The sequence below is a fragment of the Somniosus microcephalus genome, chromosome 7 (assembly GCF_052327205.1).
Source record: "Somniosus microcephalus isolate GS21.2 chromosome 7, FLI_Smic_1.0, whole genome shotgun sequence".
In the NCBI taxonomy this organism is placed as follows: Eukaryota; Metazoa; Chordata; class Chondrichthyes; order Squaliformes; family Somniosidae; genus Somniosus; species Somniosus microcephalus.
Window position 1 is genome coordinate 41822555 of NC_140993.1, and position 23661 is coordinate 41846215.

Genomic DNA, 23661 nt, shown 5'->3' on the forward strand with positions numbered 1-23661 from the left:
CTGTTGCTGTAGCTGCAGACCTTGCAGTGCCTGACTGGGAAAAAAAAAGAACGAGATCTAAAAAAAACTTATTGAAAACGGCTCCTGATTTTTGCCGTTAGATCGAGTATTCCGGACATACAACCTCCGGATAAACCAAAGTTTCCTGTAGTTGATCAGCTTTCCCGCTATAAATATTTCTAATGTTACACTGCTGTCACCAGCATGTACCAGTTCATGATAGCACATGACTTTTTTTTGGCTCCCAGAGGCAATTCTTGTTTCCTCTTACTATGCTGTCAACAAAAAAAAAAATGGCTTTCCATGCATTTTTCAAAAAAGCCTGGACTCTCACTAAATATGCCGATAGTCTGTACGATATGAGCTGGGGAGAGTGGCGCTATATTTGGAGTCTTGCCATAAGTTTGTCACGAGGTAATCCTTGTAGTTTATAACACTTTAAAAAAAATAGGACTTGGGGAATCTTCCATCAGATTCTGGAGATTCAGTTTAAGGGCAGCCTGAAGTGCCAAGAAATTTCTCTAAACCTCACACTGAAGTGGGAATTTTAACTGGGAATGGGATTCGGGTGGGTGGGGGGAGGGGCAAGCAAATGTGCCTGAAGTTGGCAGCGTGAGACCTGGGTGATCTTATCCGCTAGGCCTCATTTGCAGGCCACCGGTTACGGGTGGAAAGCGGTAGCTGGCCGGCAGGGCGGGACTCAGGGAGCAGGAGGCCGCCAGCACTAAAGGAATGTTCGTCGGTGAGAAGGCAAGTCACGAGGAGGGGGTTTTCGGGAGGGTCTTGCCGAAGGGAAGGGAAGGAAGGCGGGTAGGAGCCTTGGGACAGAGGAGGGCTCAACTTTCCTTAAACGGCATCTTCTAGTTCCGGATCGTCTTCTCGTTGTCTTCCCGTGCCTGGAAAGGCTTCCCCACGCAGGCCAGAGTTAAAATTGCAATCGGGGCCTGATGATGTAATCGGAGCCCAATCTGCATATTTAAACAAGGTCCTTGTGGGTGCCTTTGCCGCCTGCTTAGAGGAGCTTGTTAAAATCAGGACTGGCGTGAAGTCGGCAGGAAATCGGCGAGGAAATCACCCAGGGAGGTTTCCGCCGGGCGGGTAGGGTTAAAATCACGCCCCGAGAGTCTGAATTTTGAAGTGGTAGTCTATGTCTCCCTGCTGACCTCTGGGTCATTAATGCTTCCAATGAACGTTCAATGGCAGCATGACAAATGTCGGAACCCAAGCCATCATCCCACCTCTTGCCCTACCTAGTGTTGGTTGTGGCTATGACAGTTGTTAAATGCAAATTCTGCAATAGCCAACAGTGGCCAAACATCTCAGGTGCGGTCGCTCACCTCAATCTGTAATATTGCCTCCTCTCTTTGTTTTACGGATTCCACTTCATCCTCTGTGACCTCCGAAAGGAAAGCCTGGCTCTGGGCCTGAGCCAGATCTGGAGCTTCAACCGCGGCCTGCCATTTGCTGGACCCTCTGCCAAGGAACTCGTCCTCATCGCTGATCTCTGTAAAGGGGTTCTTGGCAATCTGCAATAAGGAGAATTCCGTGTCATCTTTTAGTTCCAAAACTTAAATAATGACAGAGCCTTGCAAAAGATGCCCTTATCATTGACATTATGACAAGCCAAAACCGCCACAATAACACACATTGCATCGCTTATCAATAAAGTATGATTTTTGTAAAATGTTGTTACAGGTTTTATGTCTGTCTTGGTTAGTTTCTCGGATACAGCAGCGTTGGGTACTTCCTTAAGCATTCAAGAGGGTGCCCGTATCGAGCAGATCTAATTGTATGGTAGCATAACCCAAGGATGTAACAGTAGGACTCCCTTATGATGGGAACTGGATATTGTGTCGTTCACACGTGTCCTCATGTGCGCTTCTACAATCTGGTTGAAGGTGGAATGAAACACTAACTGAGACAAGAGATGGACTGTTAAGCTGCTTTATTTTATAGACAGCTAGGGTACATACAGAGTAACCATCAAAGGAAATTCCATTTACCTCATTTAATCTCCTTGAAAAATGTGGAAAAATAATTAACCACGCACCCTGTCCCTTTCACGGGATGACCTACTTACTTTTGGCATTACCTTTTTTTCCAGATAACATCTAACTGCAGAAAGTGACGTGGTTGCAGTTCAGATTCCATTTTAGGACTCCATGACTACCATCTCACAATCTCTGCCTATGTACAAGCTGCCGGCCTATGTATCCCTTTGTCCTTTTTTCTGTATTCCGGGCCAGAAGAGGGTTGTGATGTTGACTTTCTCCCTGTTAATGATGTCCCAGTTGGCCTGTCAATGAAAACAAATGCACAGCTCCCTCTCCTTCCACCTTTCGGTATAAAATAAAGATCTCCTGCTGGTCTCAAAATGAATGGGGGCCATTCTGGCTAATGCGCCTGGCATAAGGCCATTGATCCTAATGTACCAGTTTGAAACAAACGGTGAGCTGTGTTATTCCACAAACTGACCCGTCTGTCTTTAAAGCAAATCTTCAATGCCTGCAGGCTAGGCCGTCTTTTTTTAAAAATAAAACTAAAGTGTGAAATTCAATTTGTTTTAAAATACAACACTTCTACATAACTCAATCCCAATATCCTTTCTGGGAAGAAAATAAAGTCAAAAATCCAACTAATCATAACTTGCATGTTTCAAAAAGGTGAATAGAGGTTGTTTTAGCTCTGCAAAGACTATCGGGTGAATTCCGCGTTTCCCAAGAGGGCGCTGCTTTCACAGGGAGCATACGTAGGAGAATAAAGGCTACAGTTTTGTCGGTCCATCTCCGACCTGCGCTCCCTTCAAGCACATTGCAGAATTATCCCTTATAACCAGCTCCATTTGTCAAAAGGTATCAATTGCAAGTTGTGATCTGGAATGCACTGCCTGAAAGGCTGGTGGAAGCAGATTCAATAGTAACTTTCAAAAGGCAATTGGCTATATAGTTGAAAAGGAGACATTTGCAGAGCTACGGGGAAATAGCCGGTGAGTGGGATTAATGGATAGCTCATTCAAAGAGCCGGCATAGGCACAATGAGCCGAATGGCCGCCTTCTGTGCTGTGTGATTCTATGAAGTAGTGTCTAAAGCTGGCAAATTTGCCCAGTTGGGTGTAAGTAATGATTAACTGCATGCACAGGCCTAAGTGGGGTTGTTCTTTATTGAACGTGATTTACGATTTGCTTGACAACAGCCTTATTGCATTGATCTACATACAAATTAGTAACAATACTGTGGAAGAGGACTTCCTAGAGTGTATACGGGATGGTTTCCTGGATCAATATGTTGAGGAACCAACAAGAGATCAGGCCATCTTAGACTGGGTATTATGTAATGAGAAAGGATTAATTAGCAATCTTGTTGTGCGAGGCCCCATGGGGAGGAGCGATCATAATATGATGGAATTCTTCATTAAGATGGAGAGTAAAGTAGTTGATTCAGAGACTTTGGTACTGAATTTAAATAAAGGAAACTACGATGGTATGAGGCGCGAGTTGGCTAGGATGGATTGACAGTGAAAAGGCAATGGCAAACATTTAAAAATCGCATGGATGAACTACAGAATTTGTTCATCCCTGTTTGGCATAAAAATAAAACAAAAAAGGTGACTCAACATTGGCTAACAAGGGAAATTAGGGATAGCATAAGACCCAAGGAGAGGACATATAAATTGGCCAGAAAAAGCAGCAAACCTGAGGATTGGGACCAGTTTAGGATTCAGCAAAGGAGGACAAAGGGATTAATTAAGAGGGGGAAAATAGAGCATGAGAGTAAGCTTGCAGGGAACATAACAACTGACTGTAAAAGCTTCTATAGCTATGTGAAGAGAAAAGGATTGGTAAAGTCAAGCGTAGGTCCCTTGCAGTCAGAATCAGGGGAATTTATAATGGGGAACAAAGACATGGCAGACCAATTAAATACATACTTTGGTTCTGTCTTCACAAAGGAGGACACAAATAAACTCCCAGAGATGTCGGGGAACATAGGGTCTAATGAGAGGGAGGAACTGAATGAAATCAGTATTTGTAGGGAAATGGTGGTAGGGAAATTGACAGGATTGAAGGCCGATAAATCCCCAGGGCCTGATAATCTATATCCTCGGGTATTTAAGGAAGTGGCACTAGAAATAGTAGATGCATTGCTGGTCATCTACCAAAATTCTATAGACTCTGGAACAGTTCCCATGGGTTGGAGGGTAGCTAATGTAACCCCACTATTTAAAAAAGGTGGTAGAGAAAAAACGGGGAATTATAGACCGGTAAGCCTGACATCGGTAGTGGGGAAAATGCTAGAGTCCATTATAAAAGATGTAACGGCAGAGCACTTGGAAAACAGTGACAGGATCAGACAAAGTCAACATGGATTTACAAAAATGCGAGGTTCTCCATTTTGGTGGCAAAAACAGGAAGGCAGATTATTATCTGAACGGCAATAGATTCGGAAAAGGGGAAGTGCAACGAGACCTGGGTGTCCTTGTGCACCAGTCGCTGAAGGTAAGCATACAGGTGCAGCAGGCGGTTAAGAAGGCAAATGGTATGCTGGCCTTCATAGCGAGAGGATTCGAGGACAGGAGCAAGGGTGTCTTGCTGCAGTTGTACAAGGCCTTGGTGAGACCACACCTTGAGTATTGTGTGCAGTTTTGGTCACCTTATCTGAGGAAGGATGTTCTTGCCATGGAGGGAGTGCAGCGAAGATTCACCAGACTAATACCTGGGATGGCAGGAATGACGTATGAAGAGAGATTGGGTCGATTAGGCTTATATTCGCTAGAGTTTAAAAAAATGAGAGGGGATCTCATTGAAACTTATAAAATTCTAACAGGACTAGACAGACTAGATGCAGGAAGGATGTTCCCGATGGCGGGGGAGTCCAGAACCAGGGGTCACAGCCTAAGGATAAGAGGTAAGCCATTTAGGACAGAGATGAGAAGGAATTTCTTCACCCAGAGAGTGGTGAACCTGTGGAATTCTCTACCACAGAAGAAAGTTGAGGCCAAATCATTAAATATATTCAAGAAGGAGTTGGATATATTTCTTAAGGCTAAGGGGATCAAGGGATATGGGGAGAAAGCACGACAGGGTACTGAATTTGGATGATCAGCCATGATTGCATTGAATAGCGGAGCAGGCGCAAGGGGCCAAATGGCCTACTCCTGCTCCTCCTTCTCTGTAAATTTAACAGATAGAAATGCTGCTATTATGTTCAGAAACAAAATTATTTGTGATCTTTTACAGATTAAACAGAAACGACCAAGCAATAAAACGAAACAGAACACCAAACAGATATTTTTAAAAAAACACCACAGAATGGTGATGGTCATTGTTAGATCCGTGGTTCAGTGGATAAATAATTACACGGATGCTGTACATAAACAAATAACAGGTCTTTACTGGAGGAGGGTAATCTCTAGACTGGGGTACAGAGGCATGCGCACAGCTTATATACCGGTGTGGTCACTGCCGGTACTACAATATACAGGAGCTGTAAAAAGTAGTTCTGACTTAAAAGCACATACACTACAATTCCTCCCTTTTTAGATTAATAATACCCCCTTAATATTCAAATAACAATTACATTTTTACATGTACATTCAATAACAAAAGTCCATTTATAGATTCAGTCTTTGGGGCGGCTTCCTGACCCTTTCGGGATAGCGCCTTTCCGGAGGTTCTTGTTCTTGGTGCAGAGGCGATTCTGACCCCCTTTCATCGGGTAGTTCATCGGGTTCCACTGCTACTGGGTCTGAAGTAGATACGACCGGTATGTCGGGTTCATCCCCAGGTACTCGAGACATGGGGTTGACGCATTCCTGTGATGCTAAGATCTGATCGACGTGGCGTCTCACAATGTTCTCCCCGACATCCACTGTGTACATTAATGGCCCCTGCCTTTTACATATCGTTCCGGGTTGCCACTTCTCTGTTCGATAATCCCGGGCCAAGACTGGTTGCCCTACATTGAAGCTCCTTGTCGGCTTCTCGTTGATGTGCTGGAATTGTTTGTCCTCAACATTTCTTCGCACATTTGGTCTGAGCAAGTCCAGACGAGATCTCAACCTTCGGTTAAAGAACATCATGGCCGGGGTCTGGTTGGTAACTGCATGTGTCGCGTTTCGGTAGGCTAATAAGAAATTGTCCATCTTATGCTGTAGTGGAATTTCCTCATCGCACATGGCCTTTATCGCCTTCTTAAAGGTTTGTACGAACCTCTCAGCCAATCCATTGGTGGCTGGATGATACGGGGCGGATGTGTAATGCCTTACCCCATTCCTTTTCATGAATTTTTGGAACTCGTCGGACACAAACTGTGGTCCATTATCAGAGCAGATCTGCTCTGGCAACCCGTTTCTGGCAAATATGGTCCGTAGGACTGCAATCGTTTTCTCTGTAGTGGTTGAAGACATCTTTATCACCTCAGGCCACTTTGAATGAGCATCCACTGATATTAAGAACATTGAGTCCATGAATGGACCAGCGAAATCAATGTGCACCCGTTGCCATGGAGAGGAGGGCCACTCCCATGGGTGTAGAGGGGCATGTGGTGGTGCATTTTGGACCTTCTGGCATCCTAAGCAGCTCTTAGTTAGGTCTTCGATTTGTTGATCGATTCCCGGCCACCACACATAAGCCCTAGCTAGGCTTTTCATTTTCACTCCCCCCAGATGACCTTCATGTAGCTCATTTAGCACTCTCTCCCTTAACTTGGGTGGAATCACCACTCTGGATCCACACATCACTGTCCCCTGGCATACTGACAGCTGTTCTCTTCTGGATGAGAATGCTGGCAACAGTGAGTCGCCATGTGTTGGCCATCCCCTCACCGTCAATTCATATACCCGTGACAGCGTCGGATCATTGCGGGTCTCCTTCTCTATATCCGTGTTTGTTACTGGCAATCGTTCAATTATCGACGAATAAAATATCTCGATAGGGTCCACTGCTGGTGCTTCCTCCACAGTAGGCAGTGGCAAGCACGATAGCCCATCAGCGTTCCCATGCTGTCTCGTGCCTTTATATTCTATTTCATATTGATTCGCCCCTAGAAACAGGGACCATCTTTGTAACCGCTGTGCAGTCATTACTGACACGCCCTTCTTAGGATTAAAGATGGAGACAAGTGGTTGGTGGTCAGTCAGCAAGGTGAACTTCTGTCCATGCAGATAGTGGTTGAATTTCTTTACTCCCCATACTAGGCTGAGGGCCTCCCTGTCAATCTGGGCGTAGTTGCGCTCGGCTGAGGTTAGTGACTGAGACGCAAAGGCTACTGGCCTCTCCAACCCCTCTGGGAATTTGTGCGACAGCACCGCTCCAATGCCGTAGGGTGATGCATCACATGCCAAACGAATTGGTAGTGCTGGGTTGAAATGGGCCAACACCTCTTTTGATGTGATCAATTCTTTACACTTCTGGAAAGCTCGTCTACGTTCGTCATCCCACTTCCATGGTACCCCTGTTTGCAGTAGAGTGTTCAGCGGGTGTAATACCGTAGACAAATTTGGTAAGAACTTGTGGTAATAGTTTACCAGCCCGAGGAACGACCTCAGTTGTGACACATTTTCCGGTGCTGGAGCCTTGACTACTGCCTCTATCTTGTCAAGGGACTTATGTAACCCCTCTTCATCGATGACGTGGCCGCAATACGAGATCTGTTTCTGGAAAAACTCGCACTTGTGGCGATTAGCTCGTAGCCCATATTCCTTTAATCTGGCGAGCACCTTCTCCAAATTAGCGAGGTGATCACCATCATTTTCGCCCGTGACCAAGATGTCGTCCAAATAACACTGGGTCCCTGGAATCCCTTGCAGGACCTGATCCATCGCCCTTTGCCAGATAGCCAGAGCCGAGGCTACTCCAAACACCAGCCAGTTGTATTGATAGAGACCGTTATGGGTGTTGATCGTAAGGTAATGTTTCGAAGCTTCTTCTACCTCCATTTGCAAGTACGCCTGGGCTAGATGAATTTTGGTGAAGCGTTTACCACCAGATAGCAAGGCGAAAATATCCTCAATTCGTGGAAGCGGGTATTGTACCGTGTGAAGGACTGGGTTCACTGTCACCTTAAAATCCCCACAGATGCGGACCTTCTTTGGTTCCCCAGGCGTATTACTCAACGACCTCTTCATTACAGGAACGATGGGTGTAGCCCACTCGCTCCAGTCCACTTTGGACAGTACTCCTGAACGTTCCAACCCTTCCAGCTCTGCTTCAACCGCTGGTCTGATCGCATAAGTCACTGGTCTGGCCTTCAGAAACTTTGGGCTTGCATTATCCTCTATTTTAATTGTTGCTGTTATTCCTTTTAGTGTTCCTAGTCCCTCCTGGAACACTTCTTTAGCGTCAGTTAGCATTTTTGACAGTCGTCCAGGTGTGACGTCGTCATCCTTTTTGGCCTCCACCTTCAGTGCCTGTATGGAATGCCAATCTAAATGTATCTTCTGGATCCATTCACGTCCTAGCAGTGGTGGTCCTCCATTTGGCAATACATATATATCCATTTTAGGTATTTCCTGACCTTTATATATCACTTTCACCCTTATTTTTCCTTTGGGGTAGACTTTTTGCCCCGTATACGTCTTCAAGACAATCTCTGTAGCTTTCAAGGGTATGTGTGAAAATAGCCGCTTGTAGTCTCTTTCATTTATGACTGTTAGAGCTGACCCTGTGTCCAATTCCATTTCCACTTGGACTCCGTCTATCTTGAGTGTAACCCAGATAGTCTGGTGATCCTCCATTTCGGTTACATTATGTAGTTTCAGACAACCCAGCTCCTTGCTTCCGGAGTCTGTGTCACTTTTCTGTTCGTCTGAACCACTGTCCATCACCTGGTGTACCTTTTTGTACTTCTCCTGTGGAGATTTCTTACTGTTGGTTTTCTTCCCAGACCTGCAGACTCTTGCTATGTGTCCTGCTTTCCCACACTGTCTGCACACTTGGTCCTTGAATCAACAATCTTTCTGGTCATGTGTTGTTCTGCCGCAGCGATAGCACTTCCCTGTTCCATAGGTCATTTCGTTGGTGCCGTATGCTTGCGGACTCCGTTGTATCTCTGCAGCGCCCCTTGCGGCTGCTTCGTGTGATACTGCCATACTGAAAGCTTTGTCCAGCGTAAGGTTCTTTTCTGATAGAAGCCGTTTCTGGGTTCCTTCACTTTGTAGCCCACACACAAACTTGTCCCTTAACGTGTCTGCTAGTCCCGCTCCAAACTGGCAGTATTTCGATAGCTTGCGCAGTTCCGTTAGGTACTCAGCATTGCTTTCGTCTTTGTGTTGGTTCCTTTTATGGAACTTAAATCATTCTGCTATCAGCAGTGGTGTGGGGTTTAAGTGGTCCTGTAGGATTTCTACGATGCTTTCAAAATTCTTGTTTACCGGCTTCTCTGGGGTTATTAGATTTCGCAGTAACCCATAAGTTTTTGCACCCATGGAATTTAACAGAACCAGTGCTTTATTAGCATCTGGCACTTCATTCGCCCTGCAGTACACCTCAATACGTTCCACATATGGCGCCCAATCTTCGACTTCATTGTCGAACGTAGAGATACTGCCACTCTTCGGCATCCTTGGTTGTGCATTAACTATCACCAATGGCGCCTCCCGCGCTTCCCCTTCTTCTCCGCTGGCACAAAATGGCGTCTCCCGCGCTTTCCTTCCTTCCGGCGCTCGCCTGTCTTCTCCGCTGCGGCTTCGCAAAATGGCGTCTCCCGTGCTCTTCCTTCTTCTCCGCGGCTCAATGGTGTCTCCCGCGCTCTCCCTGCTTCTCCGTGGCTCAATGGCATCTCCCCTTGCTTCGCCCCACGGACCCTGATCAGCCCGTGATCCCTGGCTGTGCTTTGCGTGTTCTTCTCTTGATATTTGTCGACGCCACTCAGTCTAGAACCCGGCTGTTTCTTACCCTCTCTCTCTCCGGTTTGCAGTATTTTTCCTCGACGCCGCTCGGTGATCAACCCCCGGCTGCGCCCTGCTCTCTTCACCCTCTTTCTTACCCCGTCGACGCTGCTCGGCTCTCTCTCTCTGCCGTCGGTCGGCTCCAGCCGCCGCTGCTCAGGAAGGGTCTGCTCTGAACCTGTCGTTGGTCTCTTACTGCTCGTTGTGGCTGGGGAACCAAGCCTGGCTCTCCACAGCCTCCCCAGCGAAGTTGGATCTCTGCCTGACTGCTGGGCGGTTGCTCGCAGTCTACGCCCGTGTTCCTGGACTCGACTATTTTTTTTATTTTTTATGTTGCAGGTAGATTCGCATCAACACTCGTCGCCACTGTTAGATCCGTGGTTCAGTGGATAAATAATTACACGGATGCTGTACATAAACAAATAACAGGTCTTTACTGGAGGAGGGTAATCTCTAGACTGGGGTACAGAGGCATGCGCACAGCTTATATACCGGTGTGGTCACTGCCGGTACTACAGTATACAGGAGCTGTAAAAAGTAGTTCTGACTTAAAGCACATACACTACAGTCATTTTGATCGTGATGTCACATTCCCCACATACATTGTCGGCCACAGGAGAAAGGGGAGAAGTGGGGAAGAGACAGAGTTCCACATTCCTTTAAAGGTGCACAATGCAGACGAGATCCTGGGAGAGAGATGGCAAAATAACCTCTGAGTGTCACATGCCTAGTTGAACATACTAACATAGGAATTGCGAGACGAAAGAAAGACCAAGGTCCATCTCGGTCGTCTTCTACCATCCTGGTAGTCACATGATACAATGCGAATGGAGTTGTTGCCTAATCACAGCAATCAATCTCTACCAATTAGTCTAAACAGACCCAGGCATGACGCAAAGAAAACCCCAGTGGTGGAGAGCTTTGGGAACCTTAGGTCCAAAATCACCTTTTCCTCCCCAGCATGCTACAATTACCAGCTTATTATTTTCTAAAAGCAATCTATCTATTTCGCATTTGAATGGATCAATGCTAACTGCTTCTGCAGGGAACCTGTTTTAACATTTGAAGTCGGCCACCATTCTCCTGCAGGCTAACTGCATCCGTAGAGGAAATAGTTGTAACAGCGGATTTAATAGAGATTTTTTAACATTATGAAGATTTTTGACCAAATAAATACGGAAAGCTATATTTTCTAGGTGGGGTCAGCAACAAGGGGTCATCAGTTCGTTATTGTCATTGAGAGTGAGCAGAGAAATTAGGAGAAAATTCATCACACAGAGAGTTGTTGGAGCACGGGAGTCCTTCAATGGAAAATTAGATAAGTGTTTTGAAGCATAGAAAATACAGGGCAGTGGGGAGGAGATGAGAGCAGGGCAGTGGGGGAGAGAGCAGGGCAGTGGGGGAGAGAGCAGGGCAGTGGGGAGAGAGCAGGGCAGTGGGGAGAGAGCAGGGCAGTGGGTGAGAGAGCAGGGCAGTGGGTGAGAGAGCAGGGCAGTGGGAGAGAGCAGGGCAGTGGGGAGAGAGAGCAGGGCAGTGGGGAGAGAGCAGGGCAGTGGGGAGAGAGCAGGGCAGTGGGGAGAGAGAGCAGGGCAGTGGGGAGAGAGCAGGGCAGTGGGGAGAGAGAGCAGGGCAGTGGGAGAGAGCAGGGCAGTGGGGAGAGAGAGCAGGGCAGTGGGGGAGAGAGCAGGCAGTGGGGGAGAGAGCAGGGCAGTGGGGAGAGAGCAGGGCAGTGGGGGAGAGAGCAGGGCAGTGGGGAGAGAGCAGGGCAGTGGGGAGAGAGCAGGGAAGTGGGAGAGAGAGCAGGGCAGTGGGGGAGAGAGCAGGGCAGTGGGGAGAGAGAGCAGGGCAGTGGGGGAGAGAGCAGGGCAGTGGGGAGAGAGAGCAGGGCAGTGGGGGGAGGGAGAGAGCAGGGCAGTGGGGAGAGAGAGCAGGGCAGTGGGGGAGAGAGCAGGGCAGTGGGGAGAGAGAGCAGGGCAGTGGGAGAGAGAGCAGGGCAGTGGGGAGAGAGCAGGGCAGTGGGAGAGAGCAGGCAGTGGGGAGAGAGCAGGGCAGTGGGGAGAGAGCAGGGCAGTGGGGAGAGAGCAGGGCAGTGGGAGAGAGAGCAGGGCAGTGGGAGAGAGAGCAGGCAGTGGGAGAGAGCAGGGCAGTGGGAGAGAGAGCAGGGCAGTGGGAGAGAGCAGGGCAGTGGGAGAGAGCAGGGCAGTGGGAGAGAGAGCAGGGCAGTGGGGAGAGGGCAGTGGGAGAGAGAGCAGGGCAGTGGGGAGAGAGAGCAGGGCAGTGGGGAGAGAGCAGGGCAGTGGGAGAGAGAGCAGGGCAGTGGGGAGAGAGAGCAGGGCAGTGGGAGAGAGAGCAGGGCAGTGGGGAGAGAGCAGGGCAGTGGGGAGAGAGCAGGGCAGTGGGGAGAGAGCAGGGCAGTGGGGGAGAGAGCAGGGCAGTGGGGGAGAGAGCAGGGCAGTGGGGGAGAGAGCAGGGCAGTGGGGAGAGAGCAGGGCAGTGGGGAGAGAGAGCAGGGCAGTGGGGAGAGAGCAGGGCAGTGGGGAGAGAGCAGGGCAGTGGGGAGAGAGCAGGGCAGTGGGGGAGAGAGCAGGGCAGTGGGGAGAGAGCAGGGCAGTGGGGGAGAGAGCAGGGCAGTGGGGGAGAGAGCAGGGCAGTGGGGAGAGAGAGCAGGGCAGTGGGGAGAGAGCAGGGCAGTGGGGAGAGAGCAGGGCAGTGGGGGAGAGAGCAGGGCAGTGGGGAGAGAGCAGGGCAGTGGGGAGAGAGCAGGGCAGTGGGGAGAGAGCAGGGCAGTGGGGAGAGAGAGCAGGGCAGTGGGGAGAGAGCAGGGCAGTGGGGAGAGAGCAGGGCAGTGGGGAGAGAGAGCAGGGCAGTGGGGAGAGAGCAGGGCAGTGGGGAGAGAGAGCAGGGCAGTGGGGAGAGAGAGCAGGGCAGTGGGGAGAGAGCAGGGCAGTGGGGAGAGAGCAGGGCAGTGGGGAGAGAGAGCAGGGCAGTGGGGAGAGAGCAGGGCAGTGGGGAGAGAGAGCAGGGCAGTGGGAGAGAGAGCAGGGCAGTGGGGAGAGAGAGCAGGGCAGTGGGGGAGAGAGCAGGGCAGTGGGGAGAGAGCAGGGCAGTGGGAGAGAGAGCAGGGCAGGGGAGAGAGCAGGGCAGTGGGGAGAGAGCAGGGCAGTGGGGAGAGAGAGCAGGGCAGGAGGGGGAGAGAGCAGGGCAGTGGGGAGAGAGCAGGGCAGTGGGGGGAGAGAGGCAGGGGCAGTGGGGGAGAGAGGAGGGGGGGAGAGAGGGGCGGGGGGAGAGTGGGGGAGAGAGAGCAGGGCAGTGGGGGAGAGAGCAGGGCAGTGGGGAGAGAGCAGGGCAGTGGGGAGAGAGCAGGGCAGTGGGGAGAGAGCAGGGCAGTGGGGAGAGAGCAGGGCAGTGGGGAGAGAGCAGGGCAGTGGGGGAGAGAGCAGGGCAGTGGGGAGAGAGCAGGGCAGTGGGGAGAGAGCAGGGCAGTGGGGAGAGAGCAGGGCAGTGGGGAGAGAGAGCAGGGCAGTGGGGAGAGAGAGCAGGGCAGTGGGGAGAGAGAGCAGGGCAGTGGGGAGAGAGCAGGGCAGTGGGGAGAGAGAGCAGGGCAGTGGGAGAGAGAGCAGGGCAGTGGGGAGAGAGAGCAGGGCAGTGGGGAGAGAGAGCAGGGCAGTGGGGAGAGAGCAGGGCAGTGGGGAGAGAGCAGGGCAGTGGGGAGAGAGCAGGGCAGTGGGAGAGAGCAGGGCAGTGGGAGAGAGAGCAGGGCAGTGGGGGAGAGAGCAGGGCAGTGGGGAGAGAGAGCAGGGCAGTGGGGGAGAGAGCAGGGCAGTGGGAGAGAGAGCAGGGCAGTGGGGAGAGAGCAGGGCAGTGGGGAGAGAGCAGGGCAGTGGGAGAGAGCAGGGCAGTGGGGGAGAGAGCAGGGCAGTGGGGAGAGAGCAGGGCAGTGGGGAGAGAGCAGGGCAGTGGGGAGAGAGCAGGGCAGTGGGGAGAGAGCAGGGCAGTGGGTGAGAGAGCAGGGCAGTGGGAGAGAGAGCAGGGCAGTGGGGAGAGAGAGCAGGGCAGTGGGGAGAGAGCAGGGCAGTGGGGAGAGAGCAGGGCAGTGGGGAGAGAGCAGGGCAGTGGGAGAGAGCAGGGCAGTGGGAGAGAGAGCAGGGCAGTGGGGAGAGAGCAGGGCAGTGGGGAGAGAGCAGGGCAGTGGGGAGAGAGCAGGGCAGTGGGGAGAGAGCAGGGCAGTGGGGAGAGAGCAGGGCAGTGGGGGAGAGAGCAGGGCAGTGGGGAGAGAGAGCAGGGCAGTGGGGAGAGAGAGCAGGGCAGTGGGGAGAGAGCAGGGCAGTGGGGAGAGAGCAGGGCAGTGGGTGAGAGAGCAGGGCAGTGGGGAGAGAGCAGGGCAGTGGGAGAGAGAGCAGGGCAGCGGGAGAGAGAGAGCAGGGCAGTGGGGAGAGAGAGCAGGGCAGTGGGGAGAGAGCAGGGCAGTGGGGAGAGAGAGCAGGGCAGTGGGGAGAGAGCAGGGCAGTGGGAGAGAGAGCAGGGCAGTGGGAGAGAGAGCAGGGCAGTGGGAGAGAGAGCAGGGCAGTGGGGAGAGAGAGCAGGGCAGTGGGGAGAGAGAGCAGGGCAGTGGGAGAGAGAGCAGGGCAGTGGGTGAGAGAGCAGGGCAGTGGGAGAGAGAGCAGGGCAGTGGGGAGAGAGAGCAGGGCAGTGGGAGAGAGAGCAGGGCAGTGGGAGAGAGAGCAGGGCAGTGGGAGAGAGAGCAGGGCAGTGGGAGAGAGAGCAGGGCAGTGGGAGAGAGAGCAGGGCAGTGGGGAGAGAGAGCAGGGCAGTGGGGAGAGAGCAGGGCAGTGGGAGAGAGAGCAGGGCAGTGGGAGAGAGAGCAGGGCAGTGGGAGAGAGAGCAGGGCAGTGGGAGAGAGAGCAGGGCAGTGGGAGAGAGAGCAGGGCAGTGGGGAGAGAGCAGGGCAGTGGGTGAGAGAGCAGGGCAGTGGGGAGAGAGCAGGGCAGTGGGTGAGAGAGCAGGGCAGTGGAGAGAGAGCAGGGCAGTGGAAGAGAGAGCAGGGCAGTGGGAGAGAGAGCAGGGCAGTGGGAGAGAGAGCAGGGCAGTGGGGAGAGAGCAGGGCAGTGGGTGAGAGAGCAGGGCAGTGGGGAGAGAGCAGGGCAGTGGGGAGAGAGCAGGGCAGTGGGGAGAGAGCAGGGCAGTGGGGAGAGAGCAGGGCAGTGGGGAGAGAGCAGGGCAGTGGGGAGAGAGCAGGGCAGTGGGTGAGAGAGCAGGGCAGTGGAAGAGAGAGCAGGGCAGTGGGAGAGAGAGCAGGGCAGTGGGGAGAGAGAGCAGGGCAGTGGGGAGAGAGCAGGGCAGTGGGGAGAGAGAGCAGGGCAGTGGGGAGAGAGAGCAGGGCAGTGGGGAGAGAGAGCAGGGCAGTGGGGAGAGAGAGCAGGGCAGTGGGGAGAGAGAGCAGGGCAGTGGAGAGAGAGCAGGGCAGTGGGAGAGAGAGCAGGGCAGTGGGTGAGAGAGCAGGGCAGTGGAAGAGAGAGCAGGGCAGTGGAGAGAGAGCAGGGCAGTGGGAGAGAGAGCAGGGCAGTGGGGAGAGAGAGCAGGGCAGTGGGTGAGAGAGCAGGGCAGTGGGAGAGAGAGCAGGGCAGTGGGAGAGAGAGCAGGCAGTGGGAGAGAGAGCAGGGCAGTGGGAGAGAGAGCAGGGCAGTGGGAGAGAGAGCAGGGCAGTGGGAGAGAGAGCAGGGCAGTGGGAGAGAGAGCAGGGCAGTGGGAGAGAGAGCAGGGCAGTGGGGAGAGAGCAGGGCAGTGGGGAGAGAGAGCAGGGCAGTGGGTGAGAGAGCAGGGCAGTGGGGAGAGAGCAGGGCAGTGGGTGAGAGAGCAGGGCAGTGGGTGAGAGAGCAGGGCAGTGGGGAGAGAGAGCAGGGCAGTGGGAGAGAGAGCAGGGCAGTGGGAGAGAGAGCAGGGCAGTGGGAGAGAGAGCAGGGCAGTGGGAGAGAGAGCAGGGCAGTGGGAGAGAGAGCAGGGCAGTGGGAGAGAGAGCAGGGCAGTGGGAGAGAGAGCAGGGCAGTGGGAGAGAGAGCAGGGCAGTGGGAGAGAGAGCAGGGCAGTGGGGAGAGAGAGCAGGGCAGTGGGGAGAGAGAGCAGGGCAGTGGGGAGAGAGAGCAGGGCAGTGGGGAGAGAGAGCAGGGCAGTGGGGAGAGAGAGCAGGGCAGTGGGAGAGAGAGCAGGGCAGTGGGGAGAGAGCAGGGCAGTGGGAGAGAGAGCAGGGCAGTGGGGAGAGAGAGCAGGGCAGTGGGAGAGAGAGCAGGGCAGTGGGGAGAGAGCAGGGCAGTGGGAGAGAGAGCAGGGCAGTGGGAGAGAGAGCAGGGCAGTGGGGAGAGAGCAGGGCAGTGGGGAGAGAGCAGGGCAGTGGGGAGAGAGCAGGGCAGTGGGTGAGAGAGCAGGGCAGTGGAAGAGAGAGCAGGGCAGTGGGAGAGAGAGCAGGGCAGTGGGAGAGAGAGCAGGGCAGTGGGAGAGAGAGCAGGGCAGTGGGGAGAGAGAGCAGGGCAGTGGGAGAGAGAGCAGGGCAGTGGGAGAGAGAGCAGGGCAGTGGGAGAGAGAGCAGGGCAGTGGGGAGAGAGAGCAGGGCAGTGGGAGAGAGAGCAGGGCATTGGGAGAGAGAGCAGGGCAGTGGGAGAGAGAGCAGGGCAGTGGGAGAGAGAGCAGGGCAGTGGGAGAGAGAGCAGGGCAGTGGGAGAGAGAGCAGGGCAGTGGGAGAGAGAGCAGGGCAGTGGGGAGAGAGCAGGGCAGTGGGTGAGAGAGCAGGGCAGTGGGGAGAGAGCAGGGCAGTGGAAGAGAGAGCAGGGCAGTGGGAGAGAGAGCAGGGCAGTGGGAGAGAGAGCAGGGCAGTGGGAGAGAGAGCAGGGCAGTGGGAGAGAGAGCAGGGCAGTGGGGAGAGAGCAGGGCAGTGGGTGAGAGAGCAGGGCAGTGGGGAGAGAGCAGGGCAGTGGGGAGAGAGCAGGGCAGTGGGTGAGAGAGCAGGGCAGTGGAAGAGAGAGAGCAGGGCAGGGGGGAGAGATGGCCAAAAACTCCCATACCTACTAGGGGAACAGACAAATTGTGTAACCTTAGCGGCACACTATGTTACAGCTTGCCATAAACAGAGGGACAACCATTAAATCTAAGAAGAGTATATACAAATTATATGAATGTATATTTATATACTCAGGGATATATCTGTTTATACACTGTATGGATAGATCTGCGTTTGTGTTCAACCATAAATGTTTTTCGATGCTTTGGCAACATAAGATGTACCTTGTCATGCCAATAAAGCGATTTGAATTGAATTGAATTGAATTGAATTGAGAGCAGGGCAGTGGGAGAGAGTGCAGGGCAGTGGGGAGAGAGAGCAGGGCAGTGGGAGAGAGAGCAGGGCAGTGGGGAGAGAGGGGGCACTGGAGAGAGAGCAGGGCACTGGGGAGAGAGCAGGGCAGTGGGAGAGAGCAGGGCACTGGGGAGAGAGCAGGGCAGTGGGGAGAGAGCAGGGCACTGGGGAGAGAGCAGGGCACTGGGGAGAGAGCAGGGCACTGGGGAGAGAGCAGGGCACTGGGGAGAGAGCAGGGCACTGGGGAGAGAGAGGGCACTGGGGAGAGAGAGGGCACTGGGGAGAGAGCAGGGCAGTGGGGAGAGAGCAGGGCAGTGGGGAGAGAGCAGGGCAATGGGGAGAGAGAGCAGGGCACTGGGGAGAGAGCAGGGCAGTGGGAGAGAGTGCAGGGCAGTGGGGGAGAGAGAGCAGGGCAGTGGGGAGAGAGCAGGGCAGTGGGGAGAGAGAGCAGGGCAGTGGGGAGAGAGCAGGGCAGTGGGGAGAGAGCAGGGCACTGGGGAGAGAGCAGGGCAGTGGGATTAGTTTAAGATTGCTGCAGCCAAAGAGCCAGCACGGATGCAATGCTCTGAGTGGCTAACTGCTGTGCTGTAACCGTCTATGATTCTAAATTAAGGAAAAGTACTTCTGAGAAAGAAAGACTTACTTGCATTTCTCGAGTGACTTTCATGACCTTAGGACACCCCAAAGCGCTTTACAGCCAATGAAGTACTTTTGAAGTATAATCACTGTTGTAATGTAAGGTATGCGGCAGCTGCTTTCCGCACAGCGAGGTCCCACAAACAGCAATGAAAATAAATGAACAGATAATGTTTTAGATGTTGACTTAAGGATTCATGTTGACCAAGACACTAGGACAACTCCCCTGTTTTCCTTCGAACAGTGCCATGGGGATCTTTAACATCCACCCGAGAGGGCAGACGGTGCCTCGGTTTAACGACTCATCTGAAAAGACGACTCCTCCGACAGTGCTGTGCTCCCTCGGTACTGCAGTGACCTGCCAGCCTAGATTGCGGGGGAGAATTCCAACACAAATTGCGCCCGTTTTGAAAAGTGCTTCTTTCCCCCCAAGTTTCTTCTCAAACTCAATTTGCATATCGCCAAACGCAAAATCTGCCATGAACCAGCACAATTGGGCAGCACTTCAAAACGTAATTTAAAAAAAAAAATTTGCTTTAAAAAAATATTCCTTGATATATTTATGGAGCGGTAACTTAGTAAAGCTAGATTAATACAGCTGAAAATAGGTTTAGCACAAAAAATAAGCATTTAACTCACAGTGTCAATCCACCACCTGTGAGTAACCTAATTTTAAATGAAAATAACTTTAAAAAATCTAAAAACTACTTTCTAGTTAGATTGGCATACAGTAGTCAGTTCACTAGTAAATTCAAAAAAAGTCATTCAAAACCTTTCAAAACGTACTTATTAGTGTTCTTGCACCCAAAAGAACCAGCTTAATTTTTGGAGCCTCCTCGAAGGGCCGCAAACGAGCGCAATTAGCGGAAACTCCCAATGGTGGTGAATTCACCCTGGGGGTCGTGGCCTGTTTTGTGGGCAGGGCCTTCTTCTAGTTTTTAAAACTAGCGCAAAAGATCGTGGGAACTCGAGTTGCGCTGAACACAATTTGTGCTTAATAAATAATTCCACGTTCTTTTGTGTCGGTTACGCCGCTATCAGGCAAATTACGCCAAAAAAAAACCGCACAATTGAGCAGAAACTCCAGGCCTATGTGCCCAAGTCTCTGAAGTGGGACTTGAACCCCCAAACTTCTGATTCAGAAGGTGAGAGTGCTACCACTGAGCCAAGGTGGACACTCCTGCTCTCAGTCTTCTTTTTCACCTTAGTCGCGCCTATTTTTATTTTGCCTCTTAGGATCTGTGTTTATCCACTGGGAACTACACGGTGGCATAGTGGTTAGCACTGTTGCCTCACAGCGCCAGGGACCCGGGTTCGAATCCGGCCTCGGGTGACTGTCTGTGTGGAGTTTGCACATTCTCCCCGTGTTTGCGTGGGTTTCCTCCGGGTGCTCCGGTTTCCTCCCACAGTCCAAAGATGTGCGGGTTAGGTTGATTGGCTATGATAAATTGACCCTTAGTGTTAGGGGGATTAAATACGTGGGGTTACGGGGATAGGGTGGGATATGTGTTGGTGTAGGGGTTACGGGGATCGGGTGGGATATGTGTCGGTGCAGGCTCGATGGGCCGAAATGGCCTCTATCTGCACTGTGGGGTTTCTGTGATTCTGTGATAAACTGTTCCAAAATATTTTTATTACAGCCAATTAAGGCCCAGGGGCCTAAATATTGATAGTCAGGTAACCCGGTCAACTTTCCACACATTCTAAAGCGCCAAAAAATAGGAAGCACAAATACAAAAGCAAAATACTGCGGATGTTGGAAATCTGAAACAACAACAGAAAATGCTGGAAAAACTCAGCAGCATCCATGGAGAGAGAAACAGAGTTAACGTTTCAGGTTTGGTGATGGGATCACGCTGGAGGTGGGGGAAATGGCGGAGGATGATCTGTTGAATGAGAAGGTTATGCTGAGCCTACAATATATGGGCATTTAGAGAAGGATGATACCAGAACTGAGAAGTTATAACTGTCAGGCACGACTGAAGAGGCTGGGGTTCGCTAGAAAAGAGAAGGGTGAGGGGTGACCTGATAGAGGTCATCAAGATAATTGTAATGTATGTACTTTGAAGAAGGAACTATATTCTGCAGCCCCTGTATACTGCAGTACCAGTAGTGACCACCCCGGTAGATAAGCCTGTGTAGTAACTTTGTATAGTAGTTCCAGTTTTGTCTCCATTCAGTAAACACCTGTTATAACCAACTCCTGCAGTCCGTGTCTCAATTACACACGGACGTTACACTGGCGGCGAACAGATCCGAACTTACCTACAGTTCTGCACCACCTCACGTGGATCCATCCCTGAAGCGAAGTTGTTAGAGGTCGAGGCCAGAAGGAAGAAATCCAAAAAGAAAAAAAAACAAACAGAAGAAACGGGCGTCGACCGTGGGCAACCGCCCTCTGATTCATCGGATTTGAAGATTTGCAGGAGAGGCTGTCAAGAGCTGGGCTTGGTTATCCAGTCTATGGTGTTCCAGCTAATCGGGCTGGTGGCAGGAAGTACACTGATCCTTCCTGGGCTGCGGCGTGCTAGAGCTCGATCGAGTGGCTTTTCAACGGGGCCGAGCAGCGTTGTCGGGAAGAGAGAGAGAGAGAGAGAGAGAGAGAGAGAGAGAGGGTGGAGCACACAGGGCACGGCCGGTGCTACGAAGCCGGGCAGTGTACAGACCCGAGAAGAGGGAGGAAAGTGTCCCATAGGGTCTGCTCTGACGACGGGAACAGTAATTAAAATAAAAGACATTAGAATCGCAGAAAGCCGTGAGGAGCTGCAGTTTGCCACGGGGACCGCGGCGTTGGCAGCAGCGCGGGGGGAAGTGCGCGAAGACCATAGGGTGTCGCCATCAAGGCATAAAAACGTCAGCAACAGCGCTAGCAGCAGCGGAGAAGACAGAAAGCGCGGGACGCGCCATCTTAATCCAGCGGGAAAGAAGGCAAAGCGCAGGAGGCGCCATTTTAGATCTCCAAGATGCCGAAGGCTGGCAATATCACTGCCTTCGATAATGCAATAGAAGACTGGACCACGTATGTGGAAAGAGTCGAAGTATATTGCAAGGCAAATGAAGTAGCCGATGAGAAAAAGGCATCGGTACTAATAAACTTAATGGGCGCAAGAACGTACGGCCTATTGCGGAACCTGATCACTCCAGTCAAACCAATGGAGAAGAGTTTTAACGAAATTGTTGATATCCTACAGGAACACCTAAATCCTACACCGCTGCTGATAGCAGAAAGATTTAAATTCCACAAGAGAAATCAGCATAAAGATGAGAGCAATGCTGCCTCACAGCGCCAGGGACCCGGGTTCGAATCCAGCCTCGGGTGACTGTCTGTGTGGAGTTTGCGCATTCTCCCCGTGTTTGCGTGGGTTTCCTCCGGGTGCTCCGGTTTCCTCCCACAGTCCAAAGATGTGCGGGTTAGGTTGATTGGCTATGATAAATTGACCCTTAGTGTTAGGGGGATTAAATACGTGGGGTTACGGGGATAGGGTGGGATATGTGTTGGTGTAGGGGTTACGGGGATCGGGTGGGATATGTGTCGGTGCAGGGTCGATGGGCCGAAATGGCCTCTATCTGCATTGTGGGGTTTCTGTGATTCTGTGAATGCTGATTACCTTACGGAACTACGCAAGCTATCAAAGCACTCCCAGTTCGGAGCAGGACTGGCAGATACCCTACGGGACAAATTTGTCTGTGGACTCCTGAGTGAAGGAACCCAGAAGAGGTTACTCTCAGAGAAAGAGCTGACGCTAGATAAGGCTTTCAGCGTGGCAGTATCGTACGAAGCAGCAGCAAGGGGAGCTGCAGAAATACAGCAAAAGCCACAGGAATACGGCACCCATGAAATGACACGGGGATTTGAAAAATGTTATCGCTGCGGCAGAACAACCCATGACCAGAAGGACTGCTGGTCCAAGGACAAAACATGCAGGCAATGCGGAAAGATGGGACACATTGCACGAGTTTGCAGGTCCGGGAAGAAGACTAACGACAACAAAAAGACTACTAAGGAAAAGTACAGGAAAGTACAAAAGATGACGGACAGTAGTTCGGAAGACCAGAAGAGCGATAGTGAATCTGGGAACAAGAGACTAAGCTGTCTCAATCTACACAACGTAATCACAAAAGAGGATCACCGAACCATTTGGGTCACCCTCACGAGAGCAGGGTCCCAAGTCAAAATGGAATTGGATACAGGATCAGCCCTGACCGTCATGAATCGACGAGGCTACAAGCGGCTATGCTCACACATACCCTTGAAAGACACATCCATTGTCTTGAAGACATATACAGGGCAGAAAGTATACCCCAGAGGGAAAATAAGGGTGCCTGTCGAATACAACGGCAAGGAAATACAGAAATTGTATCTGTACATACTGCAAGATGGTGGACCACCGTTATTGGGACGTGAATGGATCAGGAAGATAAGTTTAGACTGGCACTCCATTCAGGCACTGACTGTGGCTGGTAAAAAGGATGACGACGTCACACCTGGACGATTGTCAAAAATCTTAGCTAAGGCCAAAGAGGTATTTCAACAAGAACTGGGAACTCTTAAAGGCGTAACCGCTACGATAAAAATAGAAGAGAATGCAATTCCCAAGTTTTTCAAAGCAAGACCGGTACCGTATGCAATTCGCCCAGCCGTCGAGGCAGAGCTGGAGAATCTGGAGAATGCAGGCGTGCTAACTAAGGTAGACTGGAGCGAGTGGGCGACACCCATCGTTCCTGTCATGAAGAAAACGTTAAATAAGTCTGAGGAGCCAAGGAAGGTTCGCATCTGTGGGGACTTCAAGGTGACTGTGAACCCAGTCCTTCACACAGTACAGTATCCTCTTCCGAGGATAGAAGATATTTTCGCCTCACTATCTGGAGGGAAACGTTTTACAAAAATTGACCTAGCGCAAGCATATTTGCAGATGGAGGTTGAAGAATCCTCTAGGAAATATCTCACGATAAACACTCACAAAGGTCTTTACCAGTATAATCGACTTGTATTCGGAGTTGCATCAGCTCCGGCTATATGGCAAAGAGCGATGGAACAAGTCCTGCAAGGGATTCCGGGGACTCAGTGTTACTTGGATGACATCCTAGTGACGGGTGAAAATGACAGTGAACACCTTGCCAACCTAGAGCAGGTGCTCACTAGACTAAGAGAACATGGGCTACGAGCCAATCGCCCCAAGTGCGAGTTTTTTAAGAAACAAATATCGTATTGTGGCCACGTGATTGATGAAGAGGGGTTACATAAGTCCCCTGACAAAATTGAAGCGGTAGTTAAGGCTCCAGCGCCTGAAAATGTGTCGCAACTGAGGTCATTACTCGGATTGGTGAATTACTACCATAAGTTTTTGCCGAATTTGTCCACAATTCTGCACCCACTGAACGCCCTGCTACAAACTGGAGTAGCATGGAAATGGAGCGATGAATGTAAGCGGGCCTTTCAGAAGTGTAAAGGCCTGATCACTTCAAGAGAAGTATTAGCTCACTACAACCCATCACTAACGATAAGACTGGCATGTGATGCGTCTCCCTACGGCATTGGAGCGGTACTGTCACATATATCCCTTGATGGTTCAGAGAGGCCGATAGCTTTTGCGTCACGCTCGTTAACTGCAGCCGAGCGTAACTACGCCCAGATTGACAGAGAGGCCCTCAGCCTGGTGTGGGGGGTGAAGAAGTTCAATCACTACCTGCACGGACAGAAATTTACTCTACTAACTGATCATCAACCTCTTGTCTCCATTTTCAACCCTAAGAAGGGCGTCCCGATAATGACAGCACAACGGCTACAGAGGTGGTCCCT

At 51.7% G+C, this 23661-nt stretch overlaps 1 protein-coding gene across 1 annotated transcript in view; it reads right to left on the minus strand.

Annotated features, from left to right (window-relative positions):
- The window catches only part of tsnare1 (T-SNARE Domain Containing 1), an 840454-nt gene that overhangs the window by 195835 nt on the left and 620958 nt on the right, over positions 1-23661 (minus strand). The window contains exon 8 of the mRNA XM_085992448.1: positions 1338-1526. Coding sequence (XP_085848574.1) covers positions 1338-1526 — 189 coding nt within the window. The remainder of the gene's footprint in view (positions 1-1337; positions 1527-23661) is intronic.